The sequence below is a fragment of the Coptis chinensis genome, chromosome 6 (genome assembly GCF_015680905.1).
Source record: "Coptis chinensis isolate HL-2020 chromosome 6, ASM1568090v1, whole genome shotgun sequence".
In the NCBI taxonomy this organism is placed as follows: domain Eukaryota; kingdom Viridiplantae; phylum Streptophyta; class Magnoliopsida; order Ranunculales; family Ranunculaceae; genus Coptis; species Coptis chinensis.
Window position 1 is genome coordinate 90,796,048 of NC_141461.1, and position 19,981 is coordinate 90,816,028.

The window sequence follows — 19,981 nt, forward strand, 5'->3', positions numbered from 1 at the left end:
ATTAAAAGTTCCCATAGAATTCAGTTTGAAGCGAAAAGAAGAATTAAGAGGGAAAAAAGTAAACAATGAGAAAAATGCATACTAACCTTTAAAATGATTGGCTATTGGTTCAATAGAAATCGTTCTGATGGAGAGCAAGTTAGGAATTATCAAATTTGTAGTTTCGATTTTAAAGTTAATATGGGTATTGGCCAAGAACGAAGAAGACGAGCAGTTTTCTTTTTATTTTTAATTGTGAACCCGAAAACGGTGTCTCTGTCTCTGTTTGCCAAAGAAGTTGACCTTTATAGTTATGGGAATACTTTAAATGACAAATTTACCCTTTCAATGAAGAACAAAAAGAAAGTGGCTGTCCAACTTTCCGATAACTTTTGGATTTAAAACTTTGGTATAAAATCGGAAATACGAGAACTAATTGGAAAATCTGGTATCCGCTTTATATATAAGATAATATTCATATTTTGCCTGCAAAAAAATAGTATGCTTGTTCTCTACGGTTATTATGTGTCCTCAGAAATGAAGCAGCAGCAGCATATTGCATGTGACCTTTCTCTTAGGCTTTACATGAACCATGCATCTGTGATTTGAGATGGGATATTTATTGTAAGTATTGTGTTTCTTCAGAAATGAGGAAGATGCAATCCATTGAGTACGATCATTCCTTTAGGCTCTACCAAGAGAACAAAAAGTTAAAGCGTGATGTAGAATGTCAGAGAAAGGAACTTGAGGAACGAGCTAGAAATCTGGAAAGGCACGAGCCACGAATCTACCTAGAGATGCATAATGCAACTTTTGCAAAAGGAAAAGTGGATGCGTATGCACTATTTTTACTTTGTTGTGTAGATTAACTGGGAATTTATGTTATCCCATCAAACTGAGACTATAGTATATTTAGAGATTAGTTTACCTTCTAAATGTCATTAATGGTTAAGTATTTGTGAGGAAATAATGGATGACCAACAACAAGCCCAGCATACTAGTTTGGACTTTACAGGACGTACTGAAGTGAGAAAGCAAGCACAATAGTCAGCTGATGTCCTTTTATTAGTGCAAGACCATTAAAGCATGGAAACAGAAAGATCGAGTCTGTCATTAGGCTGCTACTTTCATCTGATGTACAAAAAGTTTGTGGTAAAGATATGATGGAGTGCAGTATCAGACTCACTGGCGCTCTAAACCTGATGAAAGAAATGTGTTGACACTTTTTTTTTCATATGGATCAACAACCATGTCCAGCACAGCATTTAAGTGTGCGTTGCAATCAGTCTTATATCAAAGATCTTGTCAGGTGTTTTCTAGGAGTGCAAATTTTTAAAATGTGCCTAGTCAAATTTTATGGCAGTTAGACACTTAACTGGTTAGAGAGTATCATAAGTTGCAAGGCCCTTCACATTCTTGATTTACATGCTATTTACTATGACATTCACAGAGAAAGTAAATCGATCTCTGAACAAAAATCATCTATATATATATATATATATATATATATATATATATATATATATATATATATATATATATTTTTTTATAGAAAATAACTTGCTGTTTTATTGTATATATTTTCTAATGCAAACAATGCTTCAATGGTTGAAATTTTAATAACTATCAATATTTTTTATATCATCACTGGTGTAGGAATGACCTGAAATATGGACAGGACGCACTAAAAGTTCTCTTCACATCTTGAAGAGGACAACTAGTAACCCATAGTCCTAACATCACAATTACCCAAGTGTGAATCAAGCCAAAGCAAACTCTAATTTGACTACCAATTTTTATAGCTAAAATATGACAATCGTTAACAGCTAGCAGTTCAGCAAAAAAAAAACAGTAACCATCCAATAAACATAAAACCAAAAAGCAAGAGACATCTAAACAATGTAGCAAGCACATACCAGTCATCACTGCTGCTGATGTTGTTGCTGCTGCTGATTAGGTGGTGGAGGTGGCATACCAGGACGGAACACCGGAATCCCCTGACCAGGTGGAGGAGGCATCCCAGGCCTAGGTGGCTGCTGACCCTGCATACCCGGCCTAGGCGGAGGAGGTGGTCCTCTCATCATCTGCTGAGATGGAGGCATAGGCCGTTGTCCAAACTGCGGTGGCGGCATCTGAAAAGGCCCAGGAGGTCCACCAGGTCGAAACATAGGCGGTGGGGGTCCTCTTCCCATCTGCTGTGGCTGTTGTCCAGGATAGCCAGGTGGCATTTGTCCAGGAGGAGGTCGGGGATAATTCATTGGTGGGGCAGTCATATTGGGTATAGGTGGCCTAGATATTTGAGGCTGCATCATACCAGGAGCAGGTCCACCTATACCTCTAACGGGACCAGATAAACCAGGTTGAGCTTGAACTAAAGGAGCAGTAGGAATACCTCTACCGGCAGCACGACCCGAACCCATTCCAGTCATAGCACCCCCTGCACCGACCGCTTTCGCCCTAGATTCTTCAGGAGGTGGTGGGCCTTCAACAGTCATGTAAACAACTTCTTCCCCACGAAGTAGAACGAGACCTAGAGTCCTTCTATCTTCTCTTTCCTCGTTTTTCTTCCCTTTTGCTGGTGGGAGTTTGCGAAACTCTTCACAGTCACCGAGAACTAAGTTCATGTGTCGGTCAAATGCCATGAATTTACCGATAAGTTGACGTCCGTCTTGGATTGTTACTCGCATTCTGTAGTTTATGTATTGGAGCATCTTTGAACTCTTTGACATCGACATGCTTGCTCTGTCGATTTGAGGATAAACCAAAAATAAAATTAGGGCTTTTGGAGGGGAGATCTAGGATTTTCAGAGGTTTTACTCTCCCTATACCCTATACGGTCGTCGTATGTCATTGGGGGTCTATTTATAGAAATGGCTTGGGCTTGGGCTTAATGAAGATGTATCTTTACTCTATAGCAAAGGTGAATCGATTAGGCTATTTGTTTATTTTTTTTGGATTAAGTTATAAGAAATTCTTATAAGACCATATATTATAATAGGGTCTTATAAAGTGGTTTGTTTTTCATTTTAAGTTCCTCCCACTTGTAGAAATAGAAAAAACAAATACATTACATCTTATAGATAGTTATTTGACAAATATAACCCTGCTTTACATCACATTTAACTTGAATAGATTAATTTGTAACAAGCGTATAGTTTAATTTTCGGTTTCAAATCAATTTTGATAATTAGAATATCGATTTTAGGAAACTACCTTAATTGGTGGTGGTGGTGGTCATAGTACAAAATATCAGGATATGAGTATTTATCGATATTCAATTTCTGAATATGTATCGTGGATATATCCTCCCTCTTTGGGGATATTTGACATTGTTTCACATGCAAATATCGTACATATATCCAAAATATCAACAAATATCGTATATATCGTGGATATTTCTTGATATATCATGATACATTATTTATATTTATTTGAAATATAATGGTAAATATTAAATAAAATTGTTATATATACAAAATATCGCAAAATATCTCTAAATATCACAAATATCGCAAATATTATCGAAATATAACTGATATTTGCAGTCGTATATATCTCTAAACATATCGTGATATTTAAATATCTTTTTCTGAAATATGGATAGATATCCCCAAATATCACGATATATCGGGATATTTTGTACTATGGTGGTGGTAGTGGAGGTGATGATATTGGTCTTAATAGTACGGTGGTAGTGGTAGTAGTGGAAATGGTGGATGTCTTAATAGTATGGTGGTGGTGGTGGTGATAGTCTTAATAGTACGGTGGTAGTGGTGGTGGTGGTGGTAGTGGTAGTGGTAGTGGAAGTAATGATATTGGTCTTAATAGCACGGTGGTAGTGATAGTGGTGGTGGTGGTAGTGGAAGTGGTGGTGAAAGTGGTGGTAGTTTTAATAGCACGGTGGTAGTGGTGATGGTGATGGTGGTGGTTGCCGGTGGTGACTAGGACAATGGAAATTATTTAGAGAAGATAATAAAAAGAGAATAAGAGAGAAATGAGGCTATAGGTATATAGATGGGGGTGTTTGAATCATTTTTCAAATTATAAGACTTATAGAATTGAAGTAGATCCAATTTGAATACTTATATAATTAGAGCCTCTTATAAGACATTTCTAATAGAATGCCTCTTATAAAAGGCAAAAAACAAATAAAAAAAATGTCATAAATCACTGGGCCACATTTTATAAGAAGTTATAAGATCTCAAGGTAGACAAAAAACAAACGGCCCTAAGCATACAACACTGAACTGTGAAGACACTAATCTGTAAGACAAGTTGGACTTCCTCGGGTAAGAGATTGATATTGCAGATATTAAAGGACTTCCTCGGGTAGAGTACAACGACAGATCTGATCAAAATTAAGACTCATATAACATAGCAGTGTCATCACAAGTGCAAAATCCTTCTCTATACTCGCTCTAAACAATATTGAACAGTTACAAGAACGGGAAAAACAAATTACAGTATTTCTGTGTAATTGAATGCAAAATACATGTACAACATTTCATATGGGTCCACCTCTACGCCATCCTTGTCAGTGAGTAAGTCTCCAAAAAGCGTACACTAAGATGATAGTCACGGCCATGCCTGTGTATGCAACCCACTTGTCAACACGATGCCACCTTTCAATAAGTTTCAAGACAGAGTTTGAGAGCCCAATCGTGTTAAGGGTGTCCAGCGCTTTACGTTGTGCCCTCTGCACAGAAAACGATAATTGATTAAACAAGAAATCCATAGACGCTGATCATGTGCTGAATTACCAATTGTGGAAACAGTGAAAAACCCAGAGCTGAAAGAGGATAACCGCACAAAACGATATAGATGACAAGTCAAACCCAAAGATTTCTATCAAAGTACTAAGAAGCAGGCAACTGTTACTGAAATACTATATAGATTTCCCAAACATAACTAATTAAAAAACGAGCTATTACGTGTGTGACCTCACCATTGAGTAAGAACCACTATACAATAAAGATATCACACCACAAAAAGGTGCAATCGTATAGCTCACAGTACGATAACAATGATCCATGTCAAGAACAGCCAATCAATCAAGAACCTCTTTAGTACAAAACTAAAAAAATCGAGCATATTATGGTTTTTGTTTGTGTGTGAGTTTAAACATCATATTTTCATGTCTTAACGATCAAAATAAGTTGTTAAGGTAGCGTGCAATTCTTTAACAACTTAGCCTCACATCAGTACCAATTGGTCCATTAACTCAGTCTTCAAGCATAATTCAAGCTCTAATAAGGAAATTAACTAAACAGCAAATACAGTCATGCATGTGATTCTAATTTCGCAGTTGTTTCGGTTAATGACAGTCACAGGGGGAGACCAAAAAGCAAAGCGAAGGGGATAATAAATACATGTACCCTAGATATATAATTAAATCATCTCAGCCTCTTTTGTTATCTGTAAAAAAAAACTCAATTAATCATGTAGTAGTACATACTTTCAACACTTCCCGCTGTCCAGCATATTTGGAAAGAATAGCAACGCCAGTACCAAGAGCTTCCTCCAGCATTTTAGACAAGTTACGCGCCGATTGCATAGCTTGTGCTTCATCGTCGAATATTCTCAAGACATGAGAAGACTCTCCATTCTGAAATTACAAGAATATGATAAATGTTTTAAAATCCCAACGCAAATTTTGAAAAGGAAAATGTGTAAAATGAACAAGAAGAATAATAGGACTCTTAGACAAGTTTCATTCCCATGAGTAAAGATAGATGAAACAGCAATACACTATTCTAGGTAGTATCGAGGACAATAAGAAAGTGTTGAAGGAAATGGACCACATACAACTCTTTCAAGTAGTTCTGCCCTTTGCCTAGCTTCCATCATTCGTTTGTTATTAGCTCTGTATAATTCTCCAAGCTTTTCTTCAATTGTTAAATCTTGAGCTACATTTTCTATTTTCCTGAAAACAGTAATCACAAAGAGAAAAGGTAAATACACTATAAATTTGCAGAAGTTGTGCGTCATAAAGATTACCCTCGTGGAAGATCTTAATTGGTCATGAGATCCTTCACAAATTAACACTACCAAAGCTAACAGAGGACTTTTATTGGGGAGGAGAGGACAGATGGCTACTTGGTTAGATTTAAAAAGGGTTATGACCAAGTCAACTGCGGTTTAATGACTTGGAACAGTGGTGTCCCTCCTAAAGTGCAGTTCTTCTTTTGGTGTTTACTACAAGGAAATTTTTTGACAACGGATCAACAGCATGCACGAGGCAAAGCTGTGGCAGCAGAGTGTGTGCTTTGCACTCAAGTTGATGAAACTGCAGACCACCTTATGTTACACGGCAGTTTCAGTAAAGAGGTGTGGCAAACCATCCTACACCCGGTGGGAATTGATATCAACCAGGCTATCCGCCCTCATTCAGTAGCTTCCTGTCTCCATAGCTGGTTGTTGAATTCTACAGTCTATGGGAAATACATTGGGCTTTTAGTCCCTTATGCAACGGGGTGGTCTATGTGGAAAACAAGGAACGATGCTATTGACTCCCCACTCCTCCCCTTTCATTCAATTCCTTTGATCGACGGTATAAGTGATTGGTTCATCTTGCTCGCCCATGAAGATAGGCATAGGCGAAAGAGATGTGAGGTGCAATAGCACGGTACTAGAGGCAAGGAGGAACCATTGAAAGGAAGGAATGGAGGAGAGAACAACCTATTGCTGAGGAACTTGAGAATGAGATCTTTGGTTCTTCTCCGGGGTCATTGGATAGGGTGAAAGGCTAGCTTCTGAATCACTGGTTCCTGGAATAGATGCCGCTGCATCTGGTTCCGGTGCCATAGATGTTCATAGTCCGGGCACTTTGGATGGCAATAAGAGAAATCCTGGTTATTCATGGTGTTAGGAAGTGGATGTAGATGGGTCAGTAGTTCCCCTTCGAAGGTCCTAGTTCCTGTTCTGGGTGAGGGATTCGGTCTACGAGAAATAGAAGGCCTGGTGACATGGCTTCTCTGGTAGCTGGCAATGGGTGCTACAAATGAAGCAAGCAAATGGTCTGATCTCATTCGTATGGTTCGAAATAGAGCTATGTAGGTATATAGGCAGGTTCAGCTGGTTCATAAGCCCTTTAAAAGCTTCACCATCCGCTAAGGAATTACATAACCTAAACTATTAGGCATGGTCGGTCAAAGCTTCATAATTGCTTCTTCCTCATGAGGGAATACCTGTCTTGGAGTGGGATCTGGCGAATCCTTAAGTGGATACAACACAAGTAGTCCAATTCCCAGAAGGCACACCAAGGAAACCAAGCTAGGTTGGTTGTAGAACATGCCAATTCTATCGAGCTATCTCAAGACAGGTAGCTAGGCGCATGTAGCCTGGTCATAGATCAGATTGAAGCAAGTGGATTTCTAGGTTTTCCATACCTTAGCGCTGGCGCAGGTCTCTTAGATATTGATTCTGACCTTTAGTGAGAGTGACTCCTTTTGTAAACTTCATTCTTATCTAAACCTCATTTCTACAACTGCACTCGCTGGTTCGTACTTTTAGGTTCCGTGTAGTCAGGGGTAGGGTTTGTTTACAGCCCTGGGCCGGCACCCAAGAACTACGGGCTGGGCTCTTCCTTGCCCTTTTATTCCGGCATAGAAGTGGGTAAAAAAGAAAGAGGGACGAGTAAGCAAGTGAAGGACCAATCCTTTTGCGCCTGTACTGTTGCGAGACTGGTACTTGGCAGCTCACGAGCAACATATAGACTAAGGTTGCCCATCACTCTCTCGCTCTTTTTGAAGGCCCTTTCTATTCTCTTTTAGTCTATGGTTCCTCCATAAGAACACTGAACACCCAGCCTCGCATTAGCAGAGCAGCTCTCTCCCCAGCCCACACCATAGTGTGGAATCTAGATTGTTTTGTTTTATCTAGCACAATTTCTTTTAGATATAAAGGTGTTCTGACTCTATTGGATTAAGTCATAACCTACGCCTTCTGCTAGTATCCTACTATGGAGAGACTAAGCTCTATTTCAGAGATTGGACTCTCTTACTGTGAGTAGCCCCTACTATTAAGAAGTTGTTCCCAAGCCAGATTCCCTTTTGCTCGTATCACTCGCCCTCGAGCCGTGGAATCGCATTGATTAGGTTACGTGGTTCGAGCAATCTGCAGGAAGTTTATTTTTTCTTTATTTTAGTCTTTGACCATTTATATTAAAGTAAGACAGATAGGGCATATTTTACTAGGAAGGAAGCAAGCAAGTGTTCCAAACATCCATACCAGCATCTATTGAAGCCACAATTTGTAATATTAAAGCGAACTTGTGGCTTTGGACATCGATGCTTTCGGAGAGAAGAGGCTACTCTTTTAGGAATTTGATGTTAGAGTGGGGATCCGTTATTTCAGGTGTAACTTCGCTAGTTTCTTTCACTGTTTTGTCTGTTTTTCTTCAACACCTCCTTGTATTGGTGAGTCTTTACTCTTTTTTTTTTTCTTTCTTTCTTCTCATGAATAAGATGCCAATTTATCAAAAAACTGGCTTATGGTTGGACCTGTTATGGGAGTGTATAACTAATACTACATCCCCATACTTACTAATGGCAAGCCCAAAATTTTCTTCAATCCCATTCGTGATCTCCATTAAGGACTCAAGGAGACCCACTCTCTCCCTACCTCTTTATTCTTGGCATGGAAAACTTCACCTTTATATTCCAACATCATGCCTTGAATACCTGTGCCATCAGTATATAATTTTATAATCCAATATTAAATTTAGTGGCCTCAGCTAAATTTAGAATTCGAATGGGGTTGACCTCAGATCTAGGTGGAAACACAAAACAACCACCTCTTTCCCACTTAAGTATGATCAGTATAACCTTATCAACACACTTACAGTTCATAACTAACTGATTACACTTATGAACTTGACAAAAAAGACCATTGAATGAGAAATTGAAAAAACTCTATAATTAGAATACAAACATGAAATCAACAAAATGGTATATAACTACTGAAAAAGAGGGGAACCTTATAATTTTCTCCACGTGGCTTGGGAAATGTCACATTGGTTATGGAATTTTTCCAGGTGTAGCCCTAAACTCATTCATCTTTCCCTTCAAGGATAATCAATTGAATAGAAGGTGCTATCTCTGCTGGGTAACTTGTAGGGCGAGAATTGAAAAGTAGCTTGGTTGTTGTGGTGTACTATTTTGTTCTAATAAAAGATACCTCATACTAAAACCTACTTTTCGATTGGATTAGTATAGAACTATACTTAAGTCTATGAAGGCTTGAAAAAATTTCAACAGAGTACAGAAATGAATCGATTATGGATAACCGACAGCCAATTTTCTGCAAGAGAGAATGAGCTGTTATAACCCATGAAAAAGGCATTGTCACCTATGTTCTTCACCGTTATCTATCTTGTATGCCCATCTGTTTCATCTAGCTTCTACCACGTAAATTCAGTAGTTCTATAACACCACCCTAATTTCTTCAGCATGGTTTCTATGCTGACAAGTACATCCATTGTTTTGATGAGCAGCATCATTCTCAAGCTTGTCCATAGTCATCGAGAGCAGTCCACTTTGTTTGTTAGAAGGCATTAATATAAAGTTATTTGTAATGAACTTTTTTTTTCTAGAGAAATAGTTATAGAACTTTTGAAATGAAGCAAATACATGCAGAATCTTAATGATATGATTAATAAACGAATGTTTTCACTTTTCAGAATCAGATCAAAACTATATAACAATCATCACTCCAAACAGAAATCATACATGAAAACCACAGAATCGAAATATATCGATTACCAAAATTTAATAAATTCAAATTACGACACATAGGACGTACCTGTTCCATAAATCGCGTTGAGGTTTGGAAGGGATAGATCGAGAGAGACGTTCCATGGAATCTGATCAATGTCTTTATTAATTGAGTAAGAAAGTTCAGGTGTAAATTCCAATTGTTCTAATTTCTCTATTCCACTTCTCACTCGTCTTTTTAATCTTTGTGAATTTTGATATATTTCAGATAACGTCGTTCCCCCTCCTCCTTCCATCATCGCTACCATGTTTTTTTTTTTTTGCTCTTCCATTTTTTTTCAAGAATAAATAACGGGGTAAAGTCACTAGTCCAATTAGAGTACGCCACGTGTCCCCATCCTATCAACTCAATCCAACGGCTTAATATTTGTGATTTTTTAGGAGGGATAGAATACTAATAAAATTTGTTAGTGTTTTATTGAAAATTAATAATCACCCAAATGTTCTATACTCAATTTGTTTCATTATGTTTCTACACTAATATCATTTATTTTGTGTTTAAAATTTTATACGGTTTATATTATGGTATATAATTTTTAAGGACATAAGGAATGCTTGTCGTCTGTTAACAAGTGCTAGTTATGTGAGAAGGAAGCTAGTTTAATTGCCATATATTGTATTAGAAAGGCTTCTAACAATAATAAGGATTTGGTCCAAGGTTGAATTGTAACTGATGTTTCAAACATTTGTGTTGACTCTTGAGTAATCAGGTCCGAAAGGGTGGTGGTGGAAGGTAATGACATGGTTAAAGAATGTACTTATGTACATGCCCGATGCACATCCAGAAGGCAACAGGTTCATTAGAATTCTAGTAATTATCAGCTCCAACCCCAAACATTACATCCTATGCATCGAAATTTTCAAACAGTACCCCTCTCTCTAGTGGGAATTTGTTCCAGGGTGAGCTGGTGTGAGCACTACAAGTTTGCGACACAAATTAAATAGTTTGTTTACACGTTGATTTGTTTGTTTTTTTTTAATGAATTTTAGATAATTATTTTTTACGTAAACAAACAATTGTTAATTTATCCAAGGATTAACATACTTGTTATTTTTGTGAAATCGGGCATAGTACATTGATATATTTGTTAAAAAAATATATATGTTGATACAAGTGTTAAGAGGACCTAAATGCATTGTATGTTTATGTAATTAAGCCTTTATCCAATCATCAATTTATGTTAATTTACATAATAACAGAGATTTCCAATTTTGAAAGTGTAGGAGCAACCACTAATCAGCTAGGTTAATTAGTTTATTGGGCTAAATAATATAATTAATTTGATAGGATAGTTCATTGTAAGTATTTGTTACTTTAGTCTTATTAATTTATATATAATAATTTTTGAAGAAATTGTCTATCTTTAAATCTTTATTTCCCTTTTTTTTTTTTTTTTCTCCTGTTAACATGTGAAATGTCATCTGCTCTAATGTCCATTTCCATATGTTTCTTAACAATTGGAGGAGAGTGATAGGATAAGCCTTACCAGGGTAGTTTTCCTTTTTGCACATGCAAACGTTTTTGTTTTTGTAAATTCACGTACAGAACTTTAGTGGGTGTGGAGTGTGGACCCATATGTTTCCATAGATAAAACATATTGAAATCAATTGGGTGGAAATTACCATACTCCCTATACACACCCAATATCAGCAAATGAGAGATTTTATTCTATGGACAAAAAAACAATAGTGGGTTATTGGTCAAAGTTTTTTACCAAGACTGCAGCAAGTACTAGTAGTATTTTTTTTTGTTGGAATCCAGAGTGAGTCATGGCGTACTCTGGCCCCCCCCCCCCTAGCTTTGCCACTGCCTCTTCCCTCCCCCAATCTACGTAATTCCTCCACAAGTCCAAAAGTCCATTTAGTGGCCCATTCATTGGCAAACACTGGTACCACTTTGGTGGTTTGCTTAATTACGTACATATAGAGGCAAGACATCCATCAAATCACTGAAAATTGATTCTATTATGTAGGGGTGGCAATAGGTCAGGTTCGTGTCATGTCATATTCAGGTCACATGTTAGGAAAGCAAACCCAAACCCAACCCAATTACTAAGCGTGTCAGGTTTGTCAAACCCAAACCCAACTTGCCTATATAACGGGTTACCCAATGGATGACCCGCTAAGCCAGCGAATCCGTTTCGGATCGGATTCACAAACAATTTGTATGCAAAATATTTAGTATTTCATGATTTTATTTATCAAATATATATATATATATATACAAAAATATGCATTAATTCTCAAAAATCATCCGTAATTTAAGTACATATTAATGAAAATTGAATAATGAAACATATCTTTATCGAATGAATCAATATGACAACTAATTCTTCTCATTTTAGTCATTTATTTTAGGTAGCTGGGATGATAGATGAGACTTTAGATCAGTTTTGGATTGGATTCACAAACAACTTGTATGCAAAATATTAAGTGTTTCACGAATTTATTTATCAAAAAAGCATATTTAAAAATATATATATGTATTAATTCTCAAAAACCATCCATAATTCAATTACATATCAATGAAAATTAAATAACAAAACTTATATTTATCGAATGAATCAATATGACGGCTAATCCTTCTCTTTTTAGTCGTTTATTTTAGGTTGTTGGGATAATTAAACTTATTTTAAAACAGGTTATATAGGTCACGGGTTGATGACCCGACCTATTAGACCCGAGAACTAATCGGGTCTACTAACGGGGTTACTCATGTTAACATATGTGACCCTAACCCAACCCATTTATTTGACAGATTCGGCGGGTCAACCCTTAAATGACCCAAAAGCCTTTTTCCCCCAATCCAAACCCGCTAATTTCATGTCGGATTAGCAGGTCGTGTACAAAATTGCCACCCCTACTATTATGTATGAATGAGGTGTTTCACAAAAGTATTTTGATATGGATTTAAAGAAAACAATCGATCCAATGATCAACACTCACAAATATAATTTTCGAAGGCAAACTTTAGTGAAACACTTCTTCCATAGGTGATTCAACATAAATTATTTCATGATAAATAAAAACAAAAATCTAAATAACACAAATGCTTTGGCTAAAGAAGGAAGAGATAAAAACTAAGTATTTGGTGTGATTAAATCACATTCCTTGGATTAAATTTTATTGACCATCAAGATGACGACACGTGGACACCACGTTTTCTTGGGGTGCACCATCTGCTTAATGGCAATTTTGTAAATCCAATGTTTGCCAAAGATTCATGGTTGTTCGATTAAATGTATAGGACGGTGACGCATGTTATTTTGATCCACTTTTGTTTTCATATAGTCAAGTAGTATTTTGGCAATTATGTGTAAATAAGGGCAAATATGACATTTCACATAACTCAAACAACATGATCACAGTCAAAGGTAGTGGACTCGGTCATGTTGTGAGTCTTGGGGGGGAGTCTAAATGGTGAATAACTAAGGGGGGAAGTCGTTTTAGCAAACTTGCCAAGGGGGTAAGTCTTAAAAAGTGTTATTTTACCCACTAGGTTACTAGAGCTACCCAACCTGGTAAATGGTTAAGGGCGTGTCACCAGAGGGGGGGTTATGGGGATATCACTATTTTTGTAAGATACTAGTATTTTGCCCCTGCCCCGCGACACTGTTTAAAGTAAACCCAAAAGAACTCTTTCCCCACCAAACTTTAGATCCCACTTGATGTAACAAAGCCTAGCCTACCCGCCTACCCAACAACCTTTGATGACCAAATCAGCAAGGATCCAGTACTCTCTTGTGCAATTGTGCTCAACTGGCAAACTGCACCCTTAGGCCCCACACCACTCTTCTTTATAGAATATAAATAAATCCCTATTTACAAATGGACAAATTACTATATCATATTTTTCTTCACGTAAAGCAACCAAATTAGTAAATTTTACCACTTTTTCTTGAGGCCCCCAAATGGTGAAGGAGCCATAACTGCTTCAGTTTCTACTCGTATTAGATTATTTTATTTTCCTAAGTTGGACAATTCCCAGTGATACAACTTGGTAGTTTTGTTTGGATTCATCTTTTCAAATATAAGTGATGTGTTGTGAGCCATGAATCTTGAAAAAAATACAAATATGAATAGTAAAGCAAGTATTTCCATTAATAATAAAGCATCACAAGACATATGTTATGTTATGATTTTTTATTTGTAAATTTTTTACTCTCTAAAGCAACACTCGCTAGAGAAAAACATAACTCGTAACAATTTACAAGTTCCTATAATTCTAGTGCACTTGATAGTTGATACTATTTGAACTAAAGTAAATATATGCATTTTTTTTTAACAAAATCCAATTTTTAATAAAGTAAGCCATCATATCATATCACTCGTATATGTCTATGGATACATCCTTAACAAAATCTAATTAACAAAAAAGTTTTCAGAACCCTAACCAATTGGGTAAACCATCTCCGAATACATACCCGCAACCCTCGAATATCTCTCTAGATACACCATTAACAAAATCTAATTAACAAAAAAGTTTTCAGAACCCTAAACAATTGGGTAAATCATCACCAAATACATACCAGCAACAGTCTTTGTAACACCAGTTCCTAGTCCTCGAACGCGACCCTTGCCATCACGACCAATGACCTAACCATAAGACAAAATGATTACATTCAACAAAGGATGACATTTAACATATACATCAACTGAAAAGTTTTAGAGTATACTAAATAGATGCCTGCTCTAACATGACCATTATCTAAATATATATACCTTTGCCACAGGATCATTATCCAAATCTTTCTCTCCCAAGTAGGGGTCAAGGCTCACAAGCCGCTTGATTTCATCCTAGAAACAAAATTTATAGTCATATACACAAAATTTTCCACCATGAAATTAAGAGCTAAAGTTAAAGAACAATTAAAGAATAAGAATTCCAATTACTAGACTTGGTCTCAATTCAAGAAAGGGACATGATCCGTCCTTACTTGTATGTGTGGCCACAAACACATGTGTTCTTGTGACCGTACCATCTGGGCTTTCCTTAATCTAAAAAGAAAACAAACTCTTAAGCATATAACAATATTCTGGTAAATCCAGAAGTTGTTAGTAACAATAGAAAATACCAGTTCCTCTTCGATTCTAGCACATCCAAGTCTACCAGATGTGTGTGGCAACTTCATGTGCTCCCTAGATAATTTGCCCTTTTCTCGCTTAATTTTCTCTTCATCAGTCGAGCACATTTCTATAAAGCTTTCCCAATCTTCTTTTTTTGTACGCTTTGGTATGTTTTCCATACATTTAATTGGTTGAATATCGATCATAAACCTTGAAGTCTGTGTTTCCAATTTTTCCAAGATATGTTGGCTTTTAGCAAAACACCAACTTGGCGAGTAGGTGAAAGATCATAAACATCCTTCAACATAAAACAAGAAAAGATAAAAATAGCTTAAAACTTGTTAACAAAAGAGAGGACTAAACTCTTGAAATTAGGCAAAAACAGATAGAAACACTTAGAATTTTCAGGTGGTATTACAAATTGCTAAGACTAAATGCTAAAACCAACACTTCGAATTTTCAACACTGAACTGACACTTAGAATTACAAGAGGTAGTGGGTAAGGTGGATACATTCTATGGGAATATGGCTTCAAGCGCTTTATAGTCTTCCAAGCATTTTCAAGTGTCTTTGCTTCACGGCGGGAATATGGCTCTTAACATGCTTAGGAGACCTGAGTCGTCCCAAGAAAGTGAAGGGACCCTAGACAAGTTCAAGATTACTAAACTCTGTCGGAAATGAAGTTCAAAAACAGAGGGACAAAAATTTATTACTCTCCCTCAAATGGAAACAGGGGAGAATATAGCAAGCAGTAGCTGCTCATTCATTGAATGGAGATACAGTTAAAGTGGCTAATGTAAGAAGACAAGGTTAGAAGAAACAGTGCAATCTTAACTTTTTCCGCTCTTTATCAACTCATTTTAGTTCTATATATAATGGGGTACTTGCTTTCTAAGTGAAGAAACAAATCATTTGTCTTTGGCCAAATAGTTTTTTTTCTTCTTTGTCCGAAAAATTAGATACTCTTTAAAGTTTTGACTTAGAACTCAAAAAATACTTGCCAACAATCTGATTGCACTTCACAAAATGCGATCTTGTAGTTTGGTTTTCAAACTTCTCTTCATTTTTTCATTCTCAGTAGTCTGGCCGACAAATACCTTAGCTCAAACCAAAACTTGCTTTCGAAGTGGGCCGAATTGCTCTTCTCGACTTCAAAGCCAAAATCCTAAAAGACACAAATGTGTTCTCTCGTCATGGGTTGGCGATGATTGTTGTCGCGAGGAGATTAGGAGGGCATTGATGTGTAATCCCAAGACGGGGAGAATAGTAGCGTTACGGTTACAAGTACCCTCAGATAGGAGCAGTGCCCTTTACATGAAGGGCACATTGTCACCTTTACTGGGTGAACTTCAGTTCCTGGAGGCATTAGTCACAAGTGGAATGAAACAAATTGGAGGAAGCATTCCTGAAACTTTGTCAAAGCTAGTCCACCTCACTCAACTTGTCCTTTGAGGACAACATTCTTGAAGGATCCATACCTTCAAGTCTAGGTCAGTTGGCTTCACTTAAGACCCTCTCATTAGGTGGCAACCATTTGAAAGGATATATTCCTTCAAGTTTAGGGAACTTGACATTTATTGATCTCTCAAATAACCAATTTTCAGGACATATACCGAGTTAACTATGAAGCCATAACCAACTAACCAAAAAGTTAAGAAAATTTGACTAATGAGGCGTTGTGTGTTTCGCAATTATAAACCACCAAAAATTTCAATGCCAAAAGATATGTTGATACACAATTATTCGATAACCCATATCACAGAACACTCTAACTAGACTCCGATCCTTGAGCGGTTTTTATTTTCTTCACTCTAAGTGTAGTCTAGCTTGCCTAGTATTTGCTCGAATCCTAGTATCCATCAGATAGTGTTCATGGGTAAGGCTATATATGAAATAACCTTCATTCAGAATGATGATGCTAAGGAGGGAGTACACAAGCAGAAGGAAATAAAGGTCAGTAAGTAGGAAAATAGAGAAACGGGGGTTCAAAATCTAAACACTAATGGGACGTTACAAGGATCAATGGGGGGATGGGCTGCAACAATACGCAATGACACAGGTGAGGTTATAGCAGCCAACAATGGCTCGTCAGTTGAACTGCGAGCAGTGGCACATGGTATGGGCATGGCATTGAGACATGGCAGCAAGGAAATTATAGTATAAACTGATTCCTTGGCAGTGGATGCATTCAACACAGAAGAATGTGTTTAGAAATTTACTTAGAGGGGGAAAAATAAAAATAAAATAAGAGTATAATGTACTTACTGTTACTCTCTTAAAAACGTGTTTCTTGATATCCTCTGGCACAGTAGGCCAGTCAGCATAAGTAGGTGCACAATACATTCTAGCCATTTTGCCTATAAAGGTGACAAATTGAGTAGAACCAGGACCAACAGGTAGCCCATTATAATTGAACCGAACTTGCTTCTTTGGACCTAAAGATTTCAATATCTTAGATTACACAACAAAGCAAAAGCAATAACAACTAAACATTTATGAAAATAAATCAATATCATAGTCACCTGTATGTTGTTCCTCGCTTTCATGTTGTTCCTCGATTTCTTCGGAGTCACTAGGTTCAAAGTCAAGTTGATAGTCACTAGGTTGATCAGATCCGGTTTGCGACATAACTGATTCAAATCTAAATAATGAGTTCACCAAATTCTAGACATAATGTAAGTAATGAATTCACCAAACGCAAACTGATTTCAAACAAGAACATCATGCCATTCAAGATTAGATATATTCAAAAAGCTCGACTTACGCAAAATAGAAATAAAATGCAATATATAAGTGTCACACCAAATCAGCAGACACACCAAATCAGCAGACACAAAATAATTAAAAAAAATGCAATATCCAAATCAGCAAACACGCCAAAAAAGAGTTACAATTGTGTGCACTAATCTGATTTCACTTTACTATCCACTAAACTTCAACACCATCAATATCACCCATTAAAGCAGATGCTAAACCATCTGAGTTTACCATTGCTTCAAAGACTAAGGGGTCTTCATAAACATCCACATCATGGTTCAATCTCTTAGGAGCATGCAAGACGACATGCCAATTATCTCTACTAAGATCCTTGCAATAGAAAACTTGAGCGGCTTCAAAAGCAAGAATGAATGGTTCATCATCCTCATTCGTATTTCTTTGGCACCTTCTCAAATTAACATATACCAGATTTGTATCTGGATCAACAACGCATCCATTTATTTTATCTTCAATACGCACCCAATCACAAAAGAACACTACTTGTTTAAACTTACGGTAGTCTAACTCAAGTATCTGCCTAATGATTCCATAATAAGTGGCTTCATCTTCCACTAAGCTAAATTTTTGTCTTTGGCACTTGCTCTAAAATTAGTAAAAGCCTTCATTGAGACACCACTATTTTGGGTTGTTGAGTTCGCTTCTGAATCATACATACAAAAAACATATCCATTTACTGCGTAGGAATTATATGACTTTGCAATAAAGGATGGCCCATCAGCAACCATCTTGAATTTAGACTCTTTTTCTTTCTCAAGTTGTTTCCTTAGCCAAGGAATATACTCCATCTCCTTTTCTGATGATGCAATGACCCTACGACTTTTACCCCTAGATTTGAAGCTTTGGAGGTATGTCTCATACTTCCTGTAATTGTAAACAATGTACATTTATTATTAAAAATGTAGAGAGACATAATAAATGAAATTGAACGCAAGCGGTATCTAATTTTACCTTTCCCACTCAACATTTTTACTTGACTTTCTCAAAACCCATTTGCGTGCTTGCTGGTATTGCAAACTCGGAAGTAAGTAGTCCTTCCCCTTTTTATCAATAGGGTAGCCACACTCAGTTTTATCATCCAAGGCAGCCTTTTCTTCTTGCTTATGTATTTCTCTTTTGCTTGACGGGATATATTCCATGCAGTATTTCATTGCTTCATCCATAAGGTATTGTTCAGCAATACACCCTTCTGAAAATTTTGGGTTCCCTACGTACTATTTGTATGTTTTCATCATCCTGTGGTGTGTAATTAATCAATGTAAATATACACAAAAAACTAATGAATAACATAATTAGTTTCAGAAGTAACACTGACCTCTCAAATGGATACATCCAACGATATCTAACTGGTCCGCAAATTTGAGCCTCTTCCGCCAAATACAAAACAAGGTGTGTCATGGACACAAAAAAAGATGGCGGGAAATACTTTTCAAACACACATAGTGACTCCACAACACGCTGTCCCATTTTTTCAAGTTCAGCACGACAAATAACCTTCGAACACAAGACATTAAAGAACAAAGAAAATTGTCGAATAGCTGCACGCAACGGCTTATGTTTCTTGAACGCATGCATCAACAACACTGGCAATAGGTGCTGTAACAGGATGTGATAATCATGTGACTTTAGACTCTTCAATTGAAAATCATCCAAGTTCACATTATGTTTCCAATTTGCACTATATCCGATTGGAACCTTCAATTGGTGCAAAGTTCTACAAATCAAGGATCTCTCAGAATGGGAAAGACAATAAGGAGCCTTAGCATACGATAACCTCCCATTAATTTTCACAGGCCACAACTTCTTTTTGATCTTCATAGCCTTTAGATCTTTACGTGCTGCCATACCATCCTTCGACTTACTAGTGTTCATGATTAAAGAAAATAGATTATCTGCAATATTTTTTTCAACGTGCATCACGTCTACATTATGTGGAATAGGAAGATGTTGTAGTAAATGTGAGAAGAGTATTAGTATATGCAAAATATAATTGCAATACTAGTAACTAGTAGCAAGACATGCTTGATAAAAGACTGGTCAACTAGTCTTCCTGCAACCATTTATTTTAATATCAAAAGAGCATAATACAGAAACAAGGGTGAGGCCTAAAGACAGAGACTTGGCATTGCTACCCTAAAGACCTACAAGTCTGATCAACTGCCAATGGGTGAGGCCAACAATAAGGAAATGGATATGGAAGTACAACCAGAAAATCCAAAGGGAAGGTGATATTTTCTTTTTTTAGTGGCAGCAAGAAGTCTAAGGATGGTACCGGCAACAAGAAAAAGCCTAAAAACAGGAAGAAGTTCAAGGATATGGTGGCAGCAAGAAGAAGTTCATGGATGTGGTCAACAATAAATTACAGTGCTATTACATAGAGCATTGAA

The 19,981-nt window shown here is 36.9% G+C and overlaps 1 protein-coding gene and 3 pseudogenes across 5 annotated transcripts; all 4 read right to left on the bottom strand.

The window, feature by feature from the left end:
• Nucleotides 1-537: 537 nt before the first annotated feature.
• Nucleotides 538-2,828, bottom strand: LOC147495326 (uncharacterized; annotated as a pseudogene). 3 transcript variants are annotated; one of them, XR_015197416.1, is made up of 2 exons: nt 1,896-2,828; nt 538-670 (listed from the first exon to the last, which is right to left on the bottom strand). The product of XR_015197416.1 is annotated as an uncharacterized LOC147495326, transcript variant X1 (transcript). The 3 variants fall into 3 exon arrangements; XR_015197417.1 differs by having other exon boundaries at nt 554-577; XR_015197419.1 differs by having other exon boundaries at nt 639-661.
• A 1,500-nt stretch (nt 2,829-4,328) lies between these two features.
• LOC147495327 (membrin-11-like) lies at nt 4,329-10,036 on the bottom strand (annotated as a pseudogene). The gene is made up of 4 exons (XR_015197420.1): nt 9,781-10,036; nt 5,785-5,902; nt 5,435-5,584; nt 4,329-4,675 (listed from the first exon to the last, which is right to left on the bottom strand). The product of XR_015197420.1 is annotated as a membrin-11-like (transcript).
• Nucleotides 10,037-15,013: 4,977 nt separating this feature from the next.
• LOC147495328 (uncharacterized) lies at nt 15,014-17,504 on the bottom strand. Its single transcript, XM_086565454.1, has 3 exons — nt 17,342-17,504; nt 17,085-17,254; nt 15,014-15,117 (listed from the first exon to the last, which is right to left on the bottom strand). The coding sequence occupies exons 1-3, from the start codon at nt 17,445-17,447 to the stop codon at nt 15,022-15,024; spliced, it is 372 nt and encodes a 123-aa protein (XP_086421580.1). The 5' UTR covers nt 17,448-17,504; the 3' UTR covers nt 15,014-15,021.
• Nucleotides 17,505-17,747: 243 nt separating this feature from the next.
• On the bottom strand, nt 17,748-19,466 carry LOC147495329 (uncharacterized; annotated as a pseudogene).
• Between the last annotated feature and the right edge of the window lie 515 nt (nt 19,467-19,981).

What these genes read in the sequence shown, in the direction of transcription:
- LOC147495328 (XM_086565454.1), bottom strand. Translation starts at nt 17,447, where the DNA reads ATGTCGCAAACCGGATCTGATCAACCTAGTGACTATCAACTTGACTTT. An exon ending in AAGCGAGGAACAACATACAG is followed by an intron (nt 17,255 to 17,341) that starts GTGACTATGATA and finishes TGAAATCTTTAG; the next exon opens with GTCCAAAGAAGCAAGTTCGG. An exon ending in ACGTTTTTAAGAGAGTAACA is followed by an intron (nt 15,118 to 17,084) that starts GTAAGTACATTA and finishes TTTATGTTGAAG; the next exon opens with GATGTTTATGATCTTTCACC.